Source organism: Rhipicephalus sanguineus, chromosome 3 (genome assembly GCF_013339695.2).
Source record: "Rhipicephalus sanguineus isolate Rsan-2018 chromosome 3, BIME_Rsan_1.4, whole genome shotgun sequence".
Lineage (NCBI taxonomy): Eukaryota > Metazoa > Arthropoda > Arachnida > Ixodida > Ixodidae > Rhipicephalus > Rhipicephalus sanguineus.
In genome coordinates, this window is record NC_051178.1 from 197226276 (window position 1) to 197248861 (window position 22586).

The window sequence follows — 22586 nt, forward strand, 5'->3', positions numbered from 1 at the left end:
GCATCAAACAAATCTCCTCGTTATAATTCGCAGCACTTATAAGGACATTTTTGGCTGAGTGATGTTTTATTCTGATTGCAGAGCTACTGCTTTGCACAACTAAGAATTGCGCTTGTTAAGCAATTTTCCCCCGTTTCGTGGTTTGTTTATTGCAGTGCATCGATAATGTGCATTTCAACGACCTCTTCCACGGCACGATGAGCGACGCCTCGTCGGTCACGATGCCACATTCCATCAGGTACGTGACGCAGACAACATAGACATACAGCGTCCTTGTCAGCCTAAATATTGAACGGCTCCGAAGAAGTCATCTAGTTTTAATTGTTGGAGTTTTACGTCCCAGAACCATGTTATTATCAGGGACGCCGTACTGGAGGGCTCCGAAAATTTTGACCATCTGGTGTTCTTTAACGTGCACCTAAATCTAAACACACGGGCCTTTAGCATTTTCCCTCCATCGAAATGCGGCCGCCGCAGCCGGGATTCGATCCCGCGACCTTCGGGTCAGCAGCCGAGCAGCATAACCACTAGACCACTGTGGCGATAATTTTCATCGGCAGTACTTCACCCTTCGTACTTCATGTGGTGGTTCACCAATTATAGCACTGAGTTTACATTCAGTAACGTAAAATTATTAAACAGAGACTCTTTTTTTTTCTGGAAGCATGAATTTTTCACCTTCTTATATTCTCTCGAAATTGCAGAAAACGGAAGCTTTGAAAGACTGCAGAAATTTTCATATCTTGCGCTCCAACATTTAACTGGTCTCCTTTTTTATATCTACTTTATATTTCATTTTATCGGCGCACGGAGATGTTAGTTGGTATGAATATTATTCTAAACCTTGACACTGCAACTACAAAAAAGCAATGTGTCGGTTAGGGAATGACAACGCAATGAAAGCAGTTTGCTGTAAAACACAGCACTTGCAAACAAAATTGCATCGTGTTATAGAGTGGAATATTTGTGAATAATCGTCTCATTGGATGCTTAACACAATCAAAACACGTGGTCTAGGGCGTGCAGTTTGAAGACCAGAAAAATTTTACACCAAGCGGTACTGTCACACTGCACTTCAAATTATATTTTAAAAAAGAGAAAAGCCAATACGGGGCCTCCACCATGTTCAGATAAAAGAAATATGCAGTTGAGTAGTATTTCATTCTGAGCAGCTGCCTATGACGTCGCTGAATTTGGCTACGACTGGTTAGAGTCACCTACCCAAAGTTTCATTGTAATAAATAATTCACCCTTTGACAGGCTATGTAGTACATTTGTGTGCACCACTTGTTTTTGTTAGTCGTATCGACTAGTGGCTAAGAAAGAGCTTTGGATTAATTGAACCTCCTGCATAATAAATTTGTCTTCATTTAACTTCATTTTGCAGTGTACTGTTGCATACGATTACTTTGCTGAAGGCACTACCACGTTCGACGAGTCGCTTGATGTGCCGCTTCCCACGAGCCATGTCTAAACGTGATTTTTCTTTGCTCAGAACTGACATCACCGAAAACGAATTTGCACTAGTATTTTTAGCCTGAGATTTGATTCTATTTGTGCAAAAACAAGACGTGAATGACTTCAGAATAAATAGATATTTAATTTCAATTTAATTATAAATAACTACTATAACACATAGATTATCGTATTATGACATCATTTTTGTTGCAATAGAATATCAATTGCCTTGAAATACGTTGTATCGATTTGACGCATTTACAGACAGTTCTTCATAGGTGGCGTGTGAAAGGGTTAAGCTGTTTTTGAAAGTGAGAAACATTTCAACCCAGTAGCTTCTGTATATGTCTTTTTTTTTCTTTTTGCAGCAGATGAGATGTCTTTATTTGAGAAAAGAGGATGAAGATTGTGTCGTCATGAAACGAATTACCTTTGAAACACTTCCAGTGCAAAAATATTTTATAACGGAAACCCAGTTATCTTGATATAGCTTTCTAAATTAACAGCCCAAATATATAATACACAGAAAGAGCACAAGGTGCTGAGATAATTCTAGAAGGACAAATCTTTGTTGTTGTTTTTTCATGTTATCGTTCAGTTGGACACTTTTTAAACTGTGCCTAGTCTTCAGCGCATCAAATGTATCTACGATAGACTTAGCAGTGATTAACGTGGTGCCTGATTTATAAAGGTTCCTCGTGCTACAGGAACGACCCCAGGCTGTTCAAGGACGACGTGGACATCCGATTCAGTCGTACACTCAACTCCTGCAAGCTGCCCCAGGTAAATGTCCCTGCCCCCCTCCACCAAGTTGGCAGGCAGATCGCTCGTGCGTGTACACAGCCCATTAATTGACGCGTGTGCAGATCCGTTACGCGAGTCCCGAGCGCCTTTTCGAGCGCCTGACGGACCTGCGCTTCCTGAGCATCGACTTCCTGAATACATTCTTGCTCACGTACCGAGTCTTCACCGACGGTGTCAAGGTGCTGGAGGCGCTCAAAAAGGTCCACTACAATCCGGACCTGCAGATCAACGCGATGGGCGCCGCGCTTCAGGACTCAACAGGGTGAGTGACCACTTAGAATGACCTGCACACGCGCGCGCGCCAGGAAGCTTTGTCAATGCGCCTGTTATTTACCTTATTCTTTATATCAAGCTTCTCCACATCAGTTTAATATTATACAATAAACAAATAGGCGCAGTATTACTCCTGCCTTTCTGCCTCTTCTTCTTTTTTAACACGAAAGTGTTTTATGCCGGGGTCCACCAAGACTTCAGTGGCGTATTTCCGTCACGGAAATGACGTCGAAAAAAATTACACGATCAGATGGCAAAGAAAAAAAGTTCCGTCAACGGGCGTCGAACCCATGACCGCGCGCTCCGCAACAGCATATGCCGGCCGCGCTATCCACTGCGCCACGGTCACAGACTCTAGAGGCTTTACAAACGCGCCTTTTATATCTACCACTCTCCCGGTCGGCGGGGTGGTGTTGCACTCTGTTAGCGGTAAAGTAAAGTAATTCGTCATTACTGTGGCCTCCGCGATTAGAACCTGCAACGCGTTACACGTCCCTCCCATTCGGCTCGTTTTCAAAAGAAGTTCAATTTTTTCAATGCCTTAACACACCGCGAGGTGGCGACCTTAGCCAAGCGTCGTAAAAGCGTCGGCCTCGCTCATAGCTCTGCGACGTACGCTTGCCTCACCTTGCTGTAACACCGCGTTCCCCGCTCTCGCGCTCGCCCCTAAAAATCGCGGCCGGGCTACCGGGGCAGCACGACGCGCTTTGCGTTTCCCTCTAGTCCAGCCGTCGTGTTCAATCACATTTTAACATGCCGCGGGATGGCGACCAAGTTCTGCGTCCAATATGCGACGCTCTTCTGGCTATCAAACCTAGTTCTCTGATTACGCTTTCACCGTTAACTACTACAGCTACCACAAGGGTTTGTTTAATCATTTAGCAGGGACGTTAGTCGTCGGGATGGAGATGTACCACCAATCATCAAAGTGGGCACATCCACGTTAAACGGTGCTATAGCTGCCAGACATCAATACACATTGTGCAATCTCTCTTATATCACTGTACAGTAAACATTCGGTTACTTCTGTAAGGGCACGCTTTACTTTCGTGTTATTCCGATTCCTATGACGGAGGGATCAACCATGTTTTTTTAGTCTCCTTCCCTTCCCTCCTCTTTATTTTTCATCTTTCTGTTCCCCTTCCCCGATCCCCCAGTGTAGGGTAGCCAACCGGAAGTTTTTCTGGTTAACCAATACTCAAACACATGCTGTGGGAGCGTAGTATAGTTATCAGAATGACCCCGGAGACCCTGTCGTCGAGGTGGGTCGCCGCTCTGCGCAGCTCAGACCTCGGCATCCAAATGCGGGCAGTCCAGCAAGCCCATGAAACGGCGCTGAGGCAAGGCCTTGACGTTCCCCCGTGGGAGACCTAAGCCCGGGTCGCGTTAAACCTTGCCGGACAATCAATAAAGTTGCATCCATCCATCCACCATCCTCCCTGCCTTCACCTTTTCCGTTTCCTTCCTTCCTACTCTTAATATTAATGAATTCTGGTTTTACCTGCTGAAACTGCAATACACAGTGCCCGGATTAATTTTGACCACTTGTGGTTCTTCGACGTGCCCCTACATCTCAGTACATGGGCGTTTCTTACATTTTAGTCCATTAACGTGCGGCCACCATGGTCGAGGATTAAACTCCCACCCTTTTACTTAGCAGCTGAACTCCATAGCTACTAAGCCAGTAGGGATGTCACACTTGGTGAATTTTTGTAAAGTGCATGCTGCTGTAGAAGAGTGGTGATAGCGTGGCTGTAGATCACCGATACCTTCTCGAAAAGTACACCACAACAGCGGTATACTCTGGCCGTGGGCGCAGGTCCTTGGACGCAGTCGGTGTCGATGGCGGCGGCCCTCCCGGGGGGGCGGCCGCTAGTCAGGCGGGCGCCGCAGCCGGCGCGCCCGGCGCCGGGCAAGACCGGGACATGGGAATGCTGGTGGTGGAGTACGACTACTCGCGACGCATCAGCACAACCAGCATGCTCTCGGAGGCAGGCGACGCTCAGCAGGGCCACAGCGCCCCCGACCACGTGCAGCAAGTCGTGCAGCAGGTCTCGCGAAGCCAGCAGCACTGGAGACTCAGCTACCGAAAGTGTACGTCTCTCCTCCCTCACTACTGGTGCACTCCTCGTCCGATTTTCTCACCCGCTCCATGACCGCGGTTGCACACTAGTGTGTAGAAAGATGATGTCTGACGTCACTGGCTCAAACCCACCCTGGGCGATTGGCCAAGAAACGAATAATTTCTAAAGAATGGACACATACTAATTGTATGACTACAGAGAAATTTTAGAATAATCAATTACTGCGATCTTCCTCCTTTAATGGCCACTATGCCTCTATTTATTTATTTATTTATTTATTTATTTATTTATTTATTTACTCATGCCCACAGCGCCTCACGGCTTTACATTGGGGTGGTAGCAAGCACTAGCAGCATAAGATCACCTCATCCTCTCCTTCCTAAGCGACCACGAGACTTATTGGACTCATCTTGAAAAGAAATCGATGTGTGCTAACCCGGGCACAGGCGATGAGAACCGACGACACAAACACCGTGGTCTCTCGTGGCACTTTCAACCATCTCTTCCCTGTTTCTTGTGTGCTTATTGTACCCCTATGTTACAGTGTACTGCAAATTTTGATTATACTTCCGTACGTATTTTTCTTGGATCAACTGCATTGGATTGGGGTGTTCTGGCTTGCGAATTAGGACTGTGCACTTGTAGCAGCCTGTGAACTACTTGCGGAAAGCCTCATCGATGAAATTCAGAGTGATGCAAAGCTAGGCGGAGATGGGCATGGCTTAGCACTGAAGGAACCTCCTCTCCGCTACCACCTGCATGTCTCCAACCTCCAACTCGCCTTCCTCCTCCTCCGGCCTCCGCTATACTATGCTATACCCTCCGTCCTCCTCAGCCTCACACCATTCCTCGTCAAGCTCACTTTCCCTTCTCCTTGCTATACTATACTACACAAGGCTACGCTATGATTTTACCCCTCCCCTCCTCCTCACCCCCACTTCCCTTTCCCACCCCCTTGCTATACTAGCCTATACATAAATATGCTATGCTTTGCATACCCTCCTCCTCCTCGCCCTCCTTCGCTATGCTGCGAACATCAACAGATCGTTTGAGCTCGGCTCTAACAGCTACCCCGTAAAAGCAACGTACAGAGAACTTTCTGTTCGCCTGTCGATAGGCCTTTCTGTGCGAAGTCACTGCGCGAGAAAGAAATTGAGAGCGCGCGTGCCTTGTCGTCCAGTCGAAGAGGAGCAGCTGAAAGAGCAAACGCTGAAGCGGATCCGCGAAGTCGTGTCGCCCAGCCCGGAGCCCATCCTGCCGCCTCCCCCGCCCACCCCCGAGCCGGCCACGGGCGGCCTAGTTCACACCTTGCCCGCGCCTAACGCCGGCGGCGCACCACTACAAGGGGCCACGCTGGCACCGCCCGAAGACACCGGCTTCTTCGGCCACCTCATGCAGCTGCACGAAACCAGCGTGGTCGCCGCGGCCACCGCAGTCGGAATGCCCATGTAAGTGCGCTGCATCGTAGCCTTCCTATTCCATTCTTTGTCTTATCCTTGAACGAGTGAACTAATTCGTTGAAATCGGGAGGGAAATTTGTCTGCTAGATCTTGGGAGTTAAGGTGTGTAGGAAGGCCTATAAGTAAAACTCGCACTATCGAGGCCTGGAGCGCGAAGCTCCCCACAGCGAGAATGGTATTTCCCCGCGTTGTTGGAGAAATCATATCCACGTAAAACATCTCTGGTGAACAGTGCTTTCTTCTGGCTCTTGTAGACCGCCACACCGCCTTACGAAGTGTCTGATGATGGGAGCTTGAACCGAGTTACAACATGGGTTTGCTGAAATGTGATTACACAGGCCACTCACATAATTAGTTCGAGCGCGCATTATGAAAATGGAATCGGGAAGGTTTTTAAATTTGCCAGACCCGCCAGGTGTGCGAGGGTATACGGCTATATATCGGCCGTTTGGCTCTCGCAGGAGCCTGACGGGCACCAACGGCGGCCCCTCGGCGAGCCAGCAGGAGCAGCCGCGGCTCGAGGCGCCGAAGGCTTCTCTTTCGTCGGACACGCTGAGTGCCGACGCTAGTTGCCCATCGACACCCGGAAACCTCAGCTCGACGGCGTCCACAGCCACGCTCGTTGGCAGCGTGGGAAGCAACGAGTCCCCCAAGCCCAGCCCCAGCCGGTCAGTACAACGATGCCGCCCGCGACGCCTTATCCTTCGGCGTACGCAAAAAAAAAAAGGTTGCTGGAAGCGGTGTTAAAATGTTCGCGTATCTAGACAGTCGTGAATGCGTATTGAGTAAGAAAGTGCGTACACAAGCATACCCATCTCAGAGTCTAGTGGTTGGCTCTATTAAATCGGTCATGCCTGGACAATGCATGCAGTAGGTCGGTAGAGAAAACGTCTTCACCTAGCACAACAAGTGAGATCAAGTTATCGGCATGGTCCTCGTTCTATAGCAACTGTAGATCTGTGTGCATCATCTGTGACCCTCCCAGTGAGTACGTCTTCACTGCTTCTCTACTGAGATGTCTATGCTCGGCGTGCAGGAAGAGTGCGCCCGTTCGGCTTCCGACGCAAGACAGCGTGCAGAGCGCCCACGACGAGACCCCACCCCCGACGCCCCCCGCAGCTGCGACGACAGCCCCGCCGGTAGTGCAACCCGTGGTGCCGCCGACTCCACCGCCCTCGGCGGCGACAGTCGCGTCGGCAGTGTGCACGGGTTCGCCGGCCCGCGCCGCGCCGCAGCAGCCCCCGACCGACGTCCGACCTGCGGCCCGGGGGCTGCCGCCGCCAATGACCTCGAGCCAGTCCGCGCCCAACGTCATGAACTATCTGCGTGTGCGCGGCGGTAAGTGCAGTAGGCCTTCTTCTCTTCCTTTGATAGTGCCCCAGTGAAGCTATAAGCACGTTCAAGTGTGCGCGCTACTATGCTGCTCTCTCCCCCTCCCCCTTCATCTTCACCCAGTTCTATTCCTTTTCCTGTCCCCAATTGCAGGGTAGCAAACCGGACGTGCGTCTGATCCCGGCTTTTCGATACTTCTCTCTCTCTTCCTCTTTGTTGACGCCTCTTCTAGATAGTAACAACAGCGTTGGTACACTGATGTTCGATTTTCGGAAATGTCAACCATGTCGCCTTCGTAACAATCTCCCTCTGCCAGCTATTCGCACATATGCAAACTGACAGATAACATAGTGCTTGGTAGACAGGGAAGAAAAAAAAGGACCCTGCATGCAACTTTCTCGGCAACATTATTCGACGATGATCACACTTAAACGTGGATACTGCGCACGTGAACACATATTCACGTAGGTCACCGCCAACTGAAGCGTTCCGTATGCCAATTCTAATACATTCACGTGATGCTTCTAAAGGTTCGATGAGATTCGACTTGCAGCGGACTTTAATTTTACATGTACGCTGTGAATATTGTTTAGAAAACCATTGCCATCTGCCCAAGCCCTTTTCGTTTTGCTTTACATCTGGCGTTCTTTCGTTTTGCGTTTACAAAACATCTGGCGTCTTTTGTTGCATCAATCAACGGCGTTTGACAAAATTTTTATTGTTTAATCACGCACAGCTCACCAGGCACTACCTTGGAGGTAAAGAATGGCTGCTAATGGGAATGAGAGACAGAAGAAGTCGGCTTTTATCTAACGCTGCGAATTTTTTATTGTTCGCAGGAAAAATCTCCCACCGGCACCACCTTGCAGGTCAAAGCGTAAGACTGGTTACATACTACGCTACGAGGGACGAACGGGTGCCGCTATAAGGAGCTTCGCCCCTAAAAAAAAAGACTGAAACATGCGACCAACAAGTGCGCAGTGCCGTAGGGTCCCCCTGTACGGACCTGTGTTGGTGCCACGATTCGATAAAGATACAAAAGAACAAAATGACACGTGCAAACGATTTGTTTGCTTTGATGGAAGCGCAGTAGAGAACAACAAAACGAAAAGAAAGGCGTTTCTACACTGCCAGCTCGTTACAGCGAATGTCGTCTGCTAGGAAACCGAGTTCCTCCTGGCGCACGCGTCCGCTCCTCGACTCCGCCCCTGCAATCACGTGCTCCCCACGTCACTGCTCTCCGATTGGGTGACCTTGGGCAGCCGCTCTGCCGCTAGCGAATTTTTCCAACTCCGGCGATCTCGATCGCGCGTCCACTGGTCGCTCTAAAAAACCTGTTTTTGGGCTTCCGCGACGGCAGCCGCTCCGCTCTTGGAGCAAAATCGCTGCATGTGAAACAGGCTTAAAAGCACATGTTCACGTAGGTCACCTCCAACTGAAGCGTTCCGTATGCCATCCTAATCATTCCGTATGCTTCCGTAAGATTCTTACGGAAATATATGATATGTGGATTCCGTTAGGAAACATGTGAAATTATTGGAATCCCCGTATACGGAACGTTTCAGCAGAGTAACCAGGGGCGAAAAATAATTTTTTTTGCCATGGCATACAGAGCTCAAAATGACACTCGATCACATCGGCCTACCCGACCCCCACTTCAGATCAAGGAGCCCCCCCCCTCCGAAAAAAATTTCTGGCTACGCCCCTGAGATTGACCAGTTACCAGTCCCCTTTCGTTCGGCACGGTTCTGTGCTCACACCATGACGATTGTGTTGTGTATGCAGCCCAGGGCAAGCGGGGCAGCAGCGATACGGAGAGCTCGAGCGTCTCGGTGACGCCTCGCTCGAGCTTCCAGACCGAGTCGACGATCCTGTCGACGCCCCGATCCAGTTTCCAGTACCCCGACTCACCGCAGCACAGCAGCAAGGCGGGCGTCGTGGTCACCTCGTCCCGGGCTTCTACGCGACGTTCGTCGACGGCCAGCGCGGCCGCCGCGTTCGCCGTGGCCACCGCGGGCTCCTCCAATCCTCCAGAGCCGCTGGTGGCCGCGACTGCCGCAGCAGCGGCGGCGGGCGGCGGCGCCGTGCCCCCGGGCTCGCAACCGGCCAGCAGGGCCGGAAGCCGCCTGCCCAGTGCGGTCGGCGCAGACCTCAAGATACCCGGTGAGGGCCCCCCGGGCCATGCTCTCTGCTTTGCGAGCGGTCCTTGTACGATTGTACACACCAAACTGTAATGTAAAAATTGTGGCAATATGTAATGAACGAAGGAAGAAGAGCTGATCAAGAGGCCCGTTTTTGTAAGATCATTCCTTGGCTTCAGTGTCACTGAAGACAGAAAAAGCATGTGGCACAATATTCATTTTAATACCTTAGAGACCCCGTTTGAGGTATTACATAAGGGGCATTTAGCATGTTTATACAATAAAAGCAGGTGTTATGGTGTGATACATGTTTGCTCAATGTCCAGAAATTTGGAATGACTTGCTACGGCAGCAGCATGGTGGGGCAGGTCGTTCCAGTCTCCGACAGCCCGAGGAAGAAATGAGGCTTGAAATGTCACGGTTCGTTTTCGAGGACGGGTAACTTGCATTTGATGGCTGGTGCGCTGTGACATGCGTCAAGATGATGGCGTAATGTAAGGTGGGGTTTTTACAGCAAAGCTCTTAGTCTACCCTGTGCCGTGGTTGTCGTCGTCGTAGTAGCAGTAGTAAATGTAATAGTAATAGTAGTAGTAGTAGTAATTGTAGTAATCGTCACGCAGTCACGCGACCAGAGGGGGAGTGAATAAAATTAATAAAACGAAATTATGATGATGCTCGAAATTATTATGATCATGAATTATTTGTACCGAAAATCATCATCATCATTGGCAGCTTAGCTTGGCCGAGGGTCTTCACGGCGTGGAACAGGCTGGATTTTTAATTGAAGTGTTGTAAGTGCGCACCAAAGGGAGATCACTTACTTTGCTGCCAGAGACCAACAGTGCACACGTTTGCATCGCAAAGCCGCTCATTGTGCTATTCAAGAACGCGTACTCATATGTGACGGCTTGCTCTTGCAGGAGCAGCTGGCGGGGCCGCCGTGGGCCCCGGGCCGGCAGCTCTGCGCGCCAAACGTGAATCAATGATCAGCACCGCGGCGACCATGCGAGTGCTCAACGTACTACGCCACTGGGTCTCCAAACACTCCCAGGTTTGTGAAGACGCGCAAAGTGTTATCTCGTAGGTGTTATCTCAAATCGAACAGCTTGGACACAACGCCGACACATTTCATACGATTCTGATCGCAACACTCATAACGCTCATAAACCGGAAGCCTACGTCTATCTGATACGACGATTTATGGCGCGAATGCATATCCATATTTTCGCGCATTATCAGTAAACGATGAGCCTCGTGGTCTGTGAGCGAAAAAATTTTTGGTAGCGTTTACAAGCCGGTTGACGAAGAAACGAGTGAAGCATACGGGCAAATTACTATATGGAACATGATACAGTACGACCACACGATACGCCGGAGTGTATGCTGACTCTGAGCTTCCGTGACGCTGCAGGATTTTGAGAACGACCCGAAGCTGCTGCAGTTGACAACCGAGTTCTTGGAGGAGCTCGTTCACAACCCCAACCTGCTCCCTGCTGAACACAAGGCGGCCGCCCAACTCTTGCACATGATCTCCAAGCAGGATCAGGACAAGACGAAAGTAGACCTCGACATCCTCTTGGCTCCTCATATGGTACGTCCCAATCTACAGCCAACATTACGGTATTGCACGTGGTAGCATAATACGCGTAGTGGCAACATATCCGGGTATAGTCCCGCGGCACTGCAGTTTCCGTTTCAAATGTGCAAAACAATAAGTTGGCAAGTTATGTTGGCAAAACAATAAGTTGGTGTTTCTCACCCAAGAGATAACCACAAAGGAACACTAACGAGAAAAACTATTTTTGTATTATTAGTAAATTACTCTTTCCAAATTCCAAAATCACCACGCTTACCGCGAGAAGACGCTTGGTAATCGAGAAAACTCGCAAAAAGAAAATGAGGTTGGCGACGCCAGCTTTGAGTTCCCGCACCAAACGCCATGACGTCATAGATTTTGACGGCATCTATAGGGCCTACGTAGTTCCTAATCGGTAAAAATGGAGCAAATGGAGCTATGAGGGGGCCATAGACTTAACATACCCAAGTTTCAGAAAATTTCGTTGGGCCAATGTCGCCAACTTACGACACACTTTGACAACAGTGTCAGCATGCATGGAGATTGCGGCGCGAAATTTAGAAATAGAACTTTGACCGTGATTTTCTCCTCTATTAATAAACTCATGATGGTGAAATTAACGACATCAGAGTTCTCAGAGTGCACTTTATCAATATAAATCGATTCATTGTTTAACTTTAGTGTCCCTTTAAGAGGTCAGTCAGTATTTAGGATGTAGAGCGATAATAAATGGTATCGTGTTCGTCCAGCGGAGATGGCGTTCGTTTTAGAAGATTCTCCGTGTTCTTGTTACATTCGCTGCAGACACCAAGTAAAGAGACAGTGGAGTCCTTGTCGGCACTGGAGATTGCCGAAGGCATGACCTACCTCGACCACAAGATATTCATCGCTATACGCAGCGAGTGAGTAACACACACACACACACACACACACACACACACACACACACACACACACACACACACACACACACACACACACACACACACACACGCACGCACGCACGCACGCACGCACACACACGCACGCACGCACGCACGCACGCACACGCACACACACACCACTTCGTGTCGGTGTTTAGAAGTTTGTTACATTGCAACGTCAAGCCTGATTCCAAAATGATGTCTCTCAAACACAGGGAGTTTCTAGGTCAAGCTTGGATGAAGCCGGAGAAGGCAACCAAGGCTCCGCATATTCTTCTTATGACAAGAAGGTTCAATGATGTGAGTTTTCTATCTGTGTATATAGAGTTCATCAATACGCGTCCTTTTGTCGCGGTTTTCTGAGCGAAAGCTTCTGGCAGACTTAAGGTATGTTGATCTGACAGCGCAATCACATCTTGCTTACTATGCGCAAGCGTACGTCAGTGAATGCAGATATAATTACACGTTACGGAACCCCGAAGTGGTTAAAATTAAACCGGCGTACTACAGCAGAGCTGTTATGCTCGAGGTTTGCCGCGTGTCGTAGGGAAGAAAATTATCATGAACCAGCACGCGCTCTCTTCGTCCTCTTTTTCATCTTCGCCCTCCTCTTCCTCTTCTGCTTCGCTCCCAGAACACGTGAGCCGATTTGTCCGGCGTGGGACGCAATAACTCTGATGAGCGAGAGAACTAGTACAGAGAGCGAGAGAGGAAGAAAATAATCACACCATCTCCCGCTAAAGGGGACCATGAGGCGATGTGAAGCAGCGTTTCGGCATGTCGAGCCAGCGTTTCAGAGGGGGAAGGGAGAGGGGAAAGGGAGGGGAGGAGTATAGAGAAGGAAAGGAGAGTGGAGAGAGGAAATTGGGAGAGGAGGTGTGGGGAGAGGGTTTGCGCATGCGCAGTAAGGGTGGTCACGCCGCACACCACCACCACCACCGGATTAAACTCCGCCATAAGATGCCTCGTATCTAAAATGATAGAACGAAAGAGAAGTGGAAATTCCTGGCGAAAAAAAATTTCTTGGCGAGGCGAGATTCGAACCCGCGCAATCACGATCCGAAGGCGATCGTCACAACTACTCAGCTCTCCAGGCACGCTAGGAGAGCATGTCATAGCCTTGTACAGTATAGAATAGCAAGGTAGTGGGAAAGGGGAGTGATGATGAGGAGGAGAGATGTGAGCGTGAGGAGGAGGAAAGAACGAGAGAGACAGAGAGAAAGAAAAAGAAAGACAGAAAGGAAGATAAAGAGAGAAATAATCAATAATAATTGGGGTTTAACGTCCCAAAACTACGATATGACTATGAGAGACGCCGTAGTGGAGGGCTCCGGAAATTTCGACCCCCTGGGGTTCTTTAACGCGCACCTAAATCTAAGCACGCGGGCCTCGAGCATTTTTGCCTACATCGAAAATGCGGCCGCCGCGGCCGGGATTCGATCCCGCGACCTGCGAGAAAGAGAGAAATAGACAGAAAGAAAAGGGAGAAAAAGATAGAAGGCGAGAGAACGACTACAGGGAGAGAGAGAGAGAGGAAAAGAAAGAAATATAGAAAGAAAGGTAAGGAAGAGAGAGAAAGAAAGAGAGAAACGGAAACAAAAAGAAAAGAAAGAGAGAAAGCATAGCCATGTATAGTATAGTATAGTATAGTATAGTATAGTATAGTATAGTATAGTATAGTATAGTATAGTATAGCAAGGGGTAGGAAAGAAAGAGGTGAGAGGGTAAAAGCCTAGCCAAGCCAGGACCAGCTAAGTGGCCACCAGCTCTGCTGTGACCCAGCCTTGCGCTAATTTTCTTACAGTAAGATTGTGGTTCTGGCACGTCTAACCTCATGCTTTATTTTTGAAAGAACCGCCTTGCTTTATCGCAAACTGCATGGAACATCGTGAAAGCATACTGCGAAGCCACATAATACAACGCGAAGACAACGTACAGTCGGCGTCAAAAGTTCGGAAAACCACTAGTTATAAGAAAACAATTTCCCCAGCAATTTCTGACTTTATTCGGTCGAACTGCACAGTACACGTTGTTAGCGTGTTTTAGAAGCCAGAAATTAATTTCAAAGCTGCCTGCCGAAGTAGCGGGAAGATTAAGCTTTTTCTTGCGTCTTGTACTCCATAAACTTTTGACGCTGACTGCACTTACATTTAAATGCCACCGAGCTTGTACCTTTCATTCAATAATCGCACTTAATTGCTTTTACAATGCTAACCAAGTTTATATACGATATTACAGTCATGGCGTCACTCGTTCTGGCTGCTGTGAACGTGCTTAACCATTTATGGCTTCGTCTCACTCTTGTGTGAATATGACCCATTCTCACCTTTACGTTATCCACAGTGATGGCTTAGCGCCTATGGTGTGCTGCTAAACACGAGGACACGGGTTCGATTCCTGGCCATGGCGGTCTCGTTTCGACGGGCACGAAAACAAAAACGTCAGTGTACCCAAGGTGCACTATAAAGAACGCCAGGAGGTCAACATGAATCCGATCACGGCGTGCCTGATACTCATATCGAGGCTTTGGCGCGTAGCACTAGAGATTTTATTTTAAAACGATTAACCTTTGTGTTTCCGAATATCGTGTATTGAGAACAGAACAGAAAGAAAATGAAATATAAGTTATTCTTAGGGGGGGGGGGGAGCCTTAGTCGAGGGTCCAACTGGCCTTAGCCGCCCGTTCAGTCTGGTCGATCAGCTCTCGGACAGGCCACGCACCAAAGTGCTCACAGTCGGTGGCTCGCGTGGCAACTGTGCTTGTGCCCATATGCTGGCGCAGGTGAGTCGTTTGGTGGTGTCGGAAATTATGCGCTGTCCGGAGATGTCCAAGCGAGTGACCATCATCGACAAGTGGTCCGCCGTCGCCGACATCTGCCGCTGCCTGCACAATTTCAACGGTGTGCTCCAAATCTGCGCGGCCTTCATGAACAGCTCGGTGTTCCGCCTCAAAAAAACCTGGGAGAAGGTCTCAAAGACGGTAAGCACCTGCAACACACGTGTGGTTGCACACCGTGCGGCTCTTCCTCTCATCCCGTATACCTATACGCAGACGAAGCAGACGATCGACAAGCTGCAGGCACTGGTGTCGGCCGACGGGCGGTTCCGCAACATGCGCGACGCCCTTCACCGCTGCGACCCACCCTGCATTCCGTACCTGGGCATGTACCTCACCGACCTCTCCTTCATCGAGGAGGGCACGCCAAACTTCACCGAGGAAGGACTGCTCAACTTCTCCAAGATGAGAATGGTGCGCAACCCTCTTGCCTCGGCCCTTGGAAGTTTTTATTACGTATACGGTTATGTTCCCGTTGCCACCCAACTATTTACAAGACTCACATACCCCTAGTCATAATGCTTAAACTGTCGGAAAACACCATCGTTAGACGGGCGCCCGCATGAAGTATGCATTGGGAACTTGTACACCGACGGGAGATCTCATTCCAACTAGTACATTCCAACACGAAATTTCGCATATCTCCATAGCCTACTAGACACTCATGAAGATTAGGATAAAAAAGAGCTGAGCTAGTTGGTAAGTATTCATTCTAGAAAGACAGGGCGTGCAAACACGGACACAAGAAAGAACACAAGAAAGATGTGTCTGGAGCCACGGCGTTTGTGGTGTCGTGGCTTCTTTCGTCTGTCCGTGTCTGCATGCCCTGTCTTTTTAGAATAAACGTTCATATCCTCAATGTACTGAGCACTCCGCTTGTACGTTTTGTTTCAAAATGAACATACCGTGAATGCGATTCTTTGCAGATTGCTCATGTGATCCGGGAGATTCGCCATTTCCAGCAAACTCCGTACAAGATTGAGATGATTCCTAAGGTAAGTTTGAGCACTGTAGGTCCTGTCAGCTGTGCATAGGACCATAGCTTGGAAACTCAAGAAAGACTGGAAGTTAAAAACCTAGCCAACCGCGCGTCGTCCTGAAGTGAAACTTGACGACTGCAGGTGTTCAACTACCTGCTGGACCCGGCGCGGCTGATGCCCGACGAAGAGCTGTACCGGCTGAGCCTGTGTCTGGAGCCGCGACTGTCCAGGCTCGGCACTAAGGTCACGGCGTCCCCGTTCACCCCGTCCTACGCCCCGACCACCACGCAGCAATCCTCGTGAGCACCCTCCCGCACCCCACCCCTCCTACCACCTGGGACCCGCTGTCCCCCCTATAGCCGCCGTGCCACCACACCCGAGCAGGACTGCTCCCGGCAGGCGCACCGGTAAGCCACGCCTCACTGATGGACTGATGAATGGGGCTGTACCCTTTGGTCGGGCGGCGGCTCACGCCACCTAGCCGTGTCTCATAATAATGAAGTACTAACTCTATGCAGTGAGAGACTAAATTTCACTCCTGCCTTGATTTTAGCCACTAATAAGATAACCTCCTCTTGGTTATTTCCACCTGCTTCAAGTCGATTTTGCCTTCGCTGTCCCTAAGCCCCAACGCTTTGAAAAATTCTGCCCTATTGCCTTGGGTTGAAGCCCTTTACAGAAGAACCCGGAGAGAGCGCTGCGCAACGCAAGCGAAATCGAACACTATCGACGCAAGCGTGATCGCCACGCAACACATGAGGCGCTTTGTCACAGAGGTAAAGTAGAGTTGTGGGCGAGTTGGAACTGATGAATTTTGAAGCCTTTTCAGCGCGAACTGGACGGAACACAAAGGACACAAGACGAGCGCTCGTCTTGTATCCTCTTCCTTGTGCTCCGTCCCATTCGCGCTGAAAAGATTTCAAAATGTCTCAGAGGGCACGTGTTGGATTCAAACAAGAGCAAAAGCTTCGGTGAGAGTACGTTTGCCAAGGCTGGCTGTGTAACGTAATTCTCTCTCCTAATATGTTTCCTTATTTCCTCCATAATTGACACAAGGCGACCTGGCGGACCTCACGTACGTGTAGTGCCCGCTATTGCCATGTGTAGCTCTCTTTAAATAGAACCCCGTTTATACGTTTTTAAAAAAGAAACGCGGTAAAAGCTTACTATCCAGGAAAACGTACAATCCAAATCCACTAAAACATCGCGCAGTTTCGCTTGATAACGGTATCGCGAACGTTCGCACCGTGAAACCGTACCAAACGGGAACGTATCAACGAGGTTCTTCTCTCTCTCTCTCTGTGCGTGTGTTTTGACATCACCATCAAGCATTGCAGTAGTACTAGAAGTAATAAATATTGAAATTCAGGGACCTCAAAAATGCTTTTGTTGGTATAAAAGCTCATTAAAGCGAAAAAGAAGAAACAAGACATCTGTGCATGGGGCACTGAAAATTGACTTTTACAAATCAGAAATAGTTAGTTAAGGGCCATAATCAGAGTATAATTAGCATATAGGTGGAGTAAGCCGCCTGTGGAGGAGCCACTGCAGGGCACATAGCGGTGGGATTAATAACCGACTACCAAAGAGGGTTCGCGGCTGGCCGCCTGTGCACTGACAGAAAACGTACGGGGCAGCGATATTCCGGTCACGAGTTTGAGAGAAAATTGTTTATGCCGTCGACAAGAGAAGACATTCTGCTACAGTGGGCAGATTTCCAATGCGACTCTGATGTGAGATGCCTCAAATAACGGTGTTCGTCCGGGACACCTGTGACAGCGGCCAGCTGTGATGCGATCACTTCACATATACCTTGTAGTTGCACAGCGCTGAAGTTGCTTGTATTATTCAGCTGCCTTAACGCGGCTGCCGCATAGCCGTGCGACGAATATATGCAACCAAGATAGCTACAGCAGCGATGCATTTGTTTGCGCCTTGGAAACTGCTAAGTGAGCAGAAAAGTGACACTTCTCAAGCCGTTGAGGACGCAAGCTTTTCCTGTTTTTTACGAAAGTATGTCGTCCGACGGCGGTCATCTTGTAGCAGCACACATCACATCCGATTCGACGATTGCGCCACTCACTATGGACTCGGACTACGACGACGCGCTATTATCGCCCGCACAGGACACTCGGCGCGGCGAATAAGAATATGAAATGGAATGTTACAAAATACAGCCACAGGCGTAAGAAATTGGCAAAGAAGAGTTCAATTCATTTCAACCCATGGAGCATGAAAGTAGACAGAATAAAGGACGCAGAAATATCTTCTGTAGGCCTAGCCATGCGCGCATTTTTTCCTTGCGAGAACCCCGGCATTGGCATATTCGAAAGACGTGCGGTGACGCAAGCGCGAATCTCTGCTCGTGACAGGCACTTGCTCTTGCTGCTGCAAATAGCAGTTTCAATCCGCCGCGACAGCACAATGGCGACATGGTGTCGCGCTGCTGATCCCGAGGTATAGCGCGTTTGATTTCGGCCGAAGCGGCTGCGATGCGCCCAGAATTTCATTCATATTCATTTTAATAGCCGCCTACGATGTAAGCTTATCTTAATTGTACAGTATGCAGTTTTCACTTCTGCCTTCAGAACTTTATATAGATCAACAGCCACTGCATAGTATATGTCGAAACAGAAATTATTTTTTTTCTTCATTTGTGCAACAGTTCAAGATTGTCATGGTGCTCGCGGCAAAAGGTGACTAAAAAAAACGCCAGGCCTGCGCTGAAACCGCAGCACAGTCACAGCGAAAGCTGGAAGAGCGGCGTTTCTAGAGCCCGTTAAGCTCTCTTGGGGCTACAATACAAGTACACTGGAAAGGTACCCACTACGCCATAAATCACAATTTTTGTGAAGTTGGGAAGCACCTTCTAAGCCATTATTTGTCATTCTGCGGAGAAGCGAGGCACCAACTACACGTCTGCAAGGCATTATGTGCACTTTGTTCACGCGACGACTGATGGATGGATGGTGAACTTTATTAAATATAGACTGAGGACGATGAAGAATTATGGCTCAGCCCTTTGTAATGGGTTGGAATCTTTAAACGGCCCACCAGTTATGTAATTTGCATTGGGTGACGCCCGGTCGCTATTTCCCTCTCCCGTCATGCTGTATAACATACGTTGACGTGGGAAAGAGACGGGGGGGGGGGGGCGAGGAACTTTACTGAGACCCCGAGGAAATGGATCATGCGCTTATGGGCTTCCTTGGACACCAATACAAGTGCCCTTGCGAGGAACCCACTATGCTATAAATCATTGTAATTTTACTGAGACCCAGAGGAAGTGGATCATGCGCTTATGGGCTTCCTTGGCAACCAATCCAAGTGCACTTGCGAGGAACCCACTACGCTATAAATCATTGTAATTTTTGAGAAGCAGGGCAGCAGGCACTCTGCCATTTTTCGTCATTCTACGGAGAGCGTTGGTACCTGCTGAACCCATGTAAGGCATTATGCGCACTTTGTTGATGCTGTGCCTGATGACGATGAAGAATTAAGGCAGGGCCTTTGTAATGGGTTGGAAGCATTCAACAACCTACTCGTTGCGCAATTCGCATTGTGTGACGCCTGGTTACAGAATTCGCGTTGTGCGACGCTTGGTGCTTATTTTACTCTTCTACTACGCTATATTGCATATGCTAATGTGGTTCCTTCCCGACATGAAGCCTGTATAGGACCTTTTAGCAAAGCAGTTTCAAGCACCGGCATGGCTCAGAGGTTGAATACTGGGCTCCCACGCAGAGGGCCCAGGTTCGAACCTCGTTCCATCCTGGAATTTTTTTCTTATTTAGTTTTTTTTCTTATTTCGAGCGATACTGGTTACGGACACCGGCGGCGGCGGCGGCGGCGGCGGCGGCGGCGGCGGCGGCGGCGGCGGCGGCGGCGGCGGACAACTACGGCGCCAAAAACGGCCGGTGAAATGATCTCATAACAGCTTTCGCTGTAAAACGTAACGTGACTAGGCCTCTGAACAGCACCATATGCACAGAATGGCATGAGTGTGGTACATAACATACAAAACGCAGTGATGCGATCGCTTCATATATCTAAGCCCACGAATTTAGCGACAGTGACCAAATGACTTTAGTCATTACAGGACAACTGAATTCGACACACTAATGAAAATACATCAAGCTTACCAGAGAAGGCAACAAGAGGCATCGAGGGAGCCAGGTGAAGGATGCAGGTGTCATGTGCCGCTAGTTTTCGCACCTACAAATCACGAACAGCGCTCGCACTCGCGAAACGCACTCAGGATGTCGCTGACAGTTGCAGATTCACTACGCGGCCACACGCAGTACGTAATGAAAACGCGTGATTAAAATGCGTCTCAACTTTTATAACACTGTTGAGAGCGGAAAGGCGACTGCCGTTCCGATTTGCCGCGCTGCATACAGGTATAGCGCAGCGGAAAGGCGGACAAGGAGGGAATATCACGTGGTGAGCACCGCGTGGTTGGTGGGCGTAGTGTGTTACGGCCGGTTACAGCGGAGTCTTTCTCTCTGTTTGGAACGTGTGACAGCTCTGTTGCGTTTGATCAGTCCATCTGCAATGATTATAAATGCAGCTACGCAAGTTAGACGAAGGGGGGAAGGAAATCCGGCAGATATCCCACGCATTGTGGCAATCAATTTCACGCGAAGCAGACAGCGAGTAGCAGTCTATGCCGGATTTCTCGCTTTGTGCCAAGCATTACGAGGTAGATCGACGTCCTTGTGCAAACAGAGTAGTTGTGCGCATTATGTGGGCTTACCAGGCACGCCGAGTACACTGGCGTGTAGGTAGAGCATGGTCCGACGTAACGTCGGGGCTCCGGTTAGAGCAAAGACGTCAGTTTCATCGCCACGAAGTGCACGCAATAGTGGGCGATGATGTGAATATCATACGTATATAGTTGTCGTAGGCGTATTCGCGCTACGTTTGGCTGTAGCTTGAGGGGTCATAATCGTAGATAAGTAATGATTGTTACGATGATATAAAAGCGGATAGCCAACACTGCCACCCCATTTGGCATTGTCCTCACGTGACGCTAGAATAGGGTATTTTTCCGAGAGTTTTAAGAACCGGCGTGGCTCCGTGGTAGTATACTTGACTGCCATGTAGAACGCCTGGGTGCCTGGGTTCGATTCCGGCTCGAGCCACGAATTTCATTCTTTGCTTCCACCAGGATATATAACCCATCAACAACACCGCCGACCCCTACACCGCATTTTCAGTGGCACGCGTGCTCCTTCACACTGTCGCGTTTTCCAATTTCTGGGATGACATAGACTGATAATCACCTGTGACGCATACTCGCACATTATGGGCCGCGGTATGCGGGTATGTGCCGCATGTGACGGGTGTAAAGAATTTCATGACGTATAAGACAGGGAAATCACGTTATTCATGTCATTACCTGCAAATCGTATTGTTCGTCATACATTCGAGCCCTTCTATGCCATTTTTGGTACGTAACAAGCTAAGGAGACAACCATGAGAGCGCCAATTGGCGTGGGCGGCTAGACAGATAGATAGAAACGGTCAAAGTGCCTTTGGTTCGCATTTAAAATTACAGCAGAAGCTACGTATCAATGTTTGTCTGGTGTGTACAATGCTCCATGTCGGCTTACATGTTGTCCTTAAGAGGGCTTTTCAACGCGATAGCGTTAAAGAGCCCGTTTCGTAGGAATTCCGGTGTCGGCGTCGGCGGTTGTGAGCGAAAAATCATGATCTTGTCCGTGACCGAAAAATCGAGAGATGCAAATAAAATAAATAATAAAAATCTTTGGTTCGAGCGAGAATCTAACCCAGGCCGTCTGCGTGGCAAGCAGGTGTGCTACCACAGAGCCACGCTATGTTTTTCTTTTTTACAGAGAAGGAAGCCATTGCACTTAGATTGACATTACAAAAATTAACAATCAGGCATACTTAAGCACAAATAAAACACTGGAAACCAGGCTAGAGCGTCAGTACAACGCGTATTTGAATCACTTGTTCCTGAAAGATGGCTTTTTTTTTTTTTTTTTTTTGATCGCGGAGGTTCAGCATTTCTGTCAATCAGTCTTGTTCTCCAGAGACTATGCAGACCAATAAGAAAGATTAGGTCATGGAGTAGTGACCTGTCCTTTGTAACATCAAGGTACCTAATGTTTAACACAGGATTGATTTGGAAATCGTCAGTTCTCTGATGTACTAACTCTAGCTAAAAAAATGTGCGCGTCTCCGGGAACAAAGAGTTTCTTTTTTAAGATGCACACAGGTACTCTTCCTGTGAAGACATGGCAAAACACTAAAGGACTCTTTGTTCACAGGGACGTAAATTGCAGATTGTGCAAAAAGCCGGAGACTATTGATCATTGTTTTATTGATTGTTGTGACGCAGCGTTCTTTTTGGATATTCTGCAGCGAACACTGAAAAAAAGACTGAAATCAATCCTGCAAACAGAGCCACGATATTGCTTGAAACTGCTTCGGAAAGAAACACTATATGAATGTCATGTAGGGAAGGAGTCTCCTTAACGCATGTAACATTGCGTGGCAGAAGCATAGAATCGCGCCAGGCGTCAAAACTTCTGAATTGTGCAACGAGTGGGTGGTTTAAAGCTGCCCACCCATCACAAAGTGTGCAGCTGCGAAGGTGCGCGTGGCACCTTACGGCCGCGTAGTGGGTGCATGGTCAATTTTCAAAAGGCATAATTATCGCGTAGTGGGCACTTAACAAGTGTACTTGCAGT

At 48.8% G+C, this 22586-nt stretch overlaps 1 protein-coding gene across 4 annotated transcripts in view; it reads left to right on the forward strand.

Moving 5' to 3' along the window:
• Positions 1-22586, forward strand: part of LOC119386236 (ras-specific guanine nucleotide-releasing factor 2) — a 403649-nt gene that overhangs the window by 375571 nt on the left and 5492 nt on the right. For all 4 annotated transcript variants that reach the window (XM_049413775.1, XM_049413776.1, XM_037653567.2 and 1 more), the window contains 16 exons: positions 156-238; positions 2166-2241; positions 2325-2524; positions 4355-4629; positions 5800-6067; positions 6541-6747; positions 7116-7417; positions 9197-9574; positions 10473-10603; positions 10964-11143; positions 11933-12030; positions 12267-12351; positions 14834-15031; positions 15104-15301; positions 15814-15882; positions 16009-16274. In XM_049413775.1, the coding sequence (XP_049269732.1) occupies positions 156-238; positions 2166-2241; positions 2325-2524; positions 4355-4629; positions 5800-6067; positions 6541-6747; positions 7116-7417; positions 9197-9574; positions 10473-10603; positions 10964-11143; positions 11933-12030; positions 12267-12351; positions 14834-15031; positions 15104-15301; positions 15814-15882; positions 16009-16170 (2910 nt within the window). In that variant the 3' untranslated portion in view covers positions 16171-16274. The remainder of the gene's footprint in view (positions 1-155; positions 239-2165; positions 2242-2324; positions 2525-4354; positions 4630-5799; positions 6068-6540; positions 6748-7115; positions 7418-9196; positions 9575-10472; positions 10604-10963; positions 11144-11932; positions 12031-12266; positions 12352-14833; positions 15032-15103; positions 15302-15813; positions 15883-16008; positions 16275-22586) is intronic.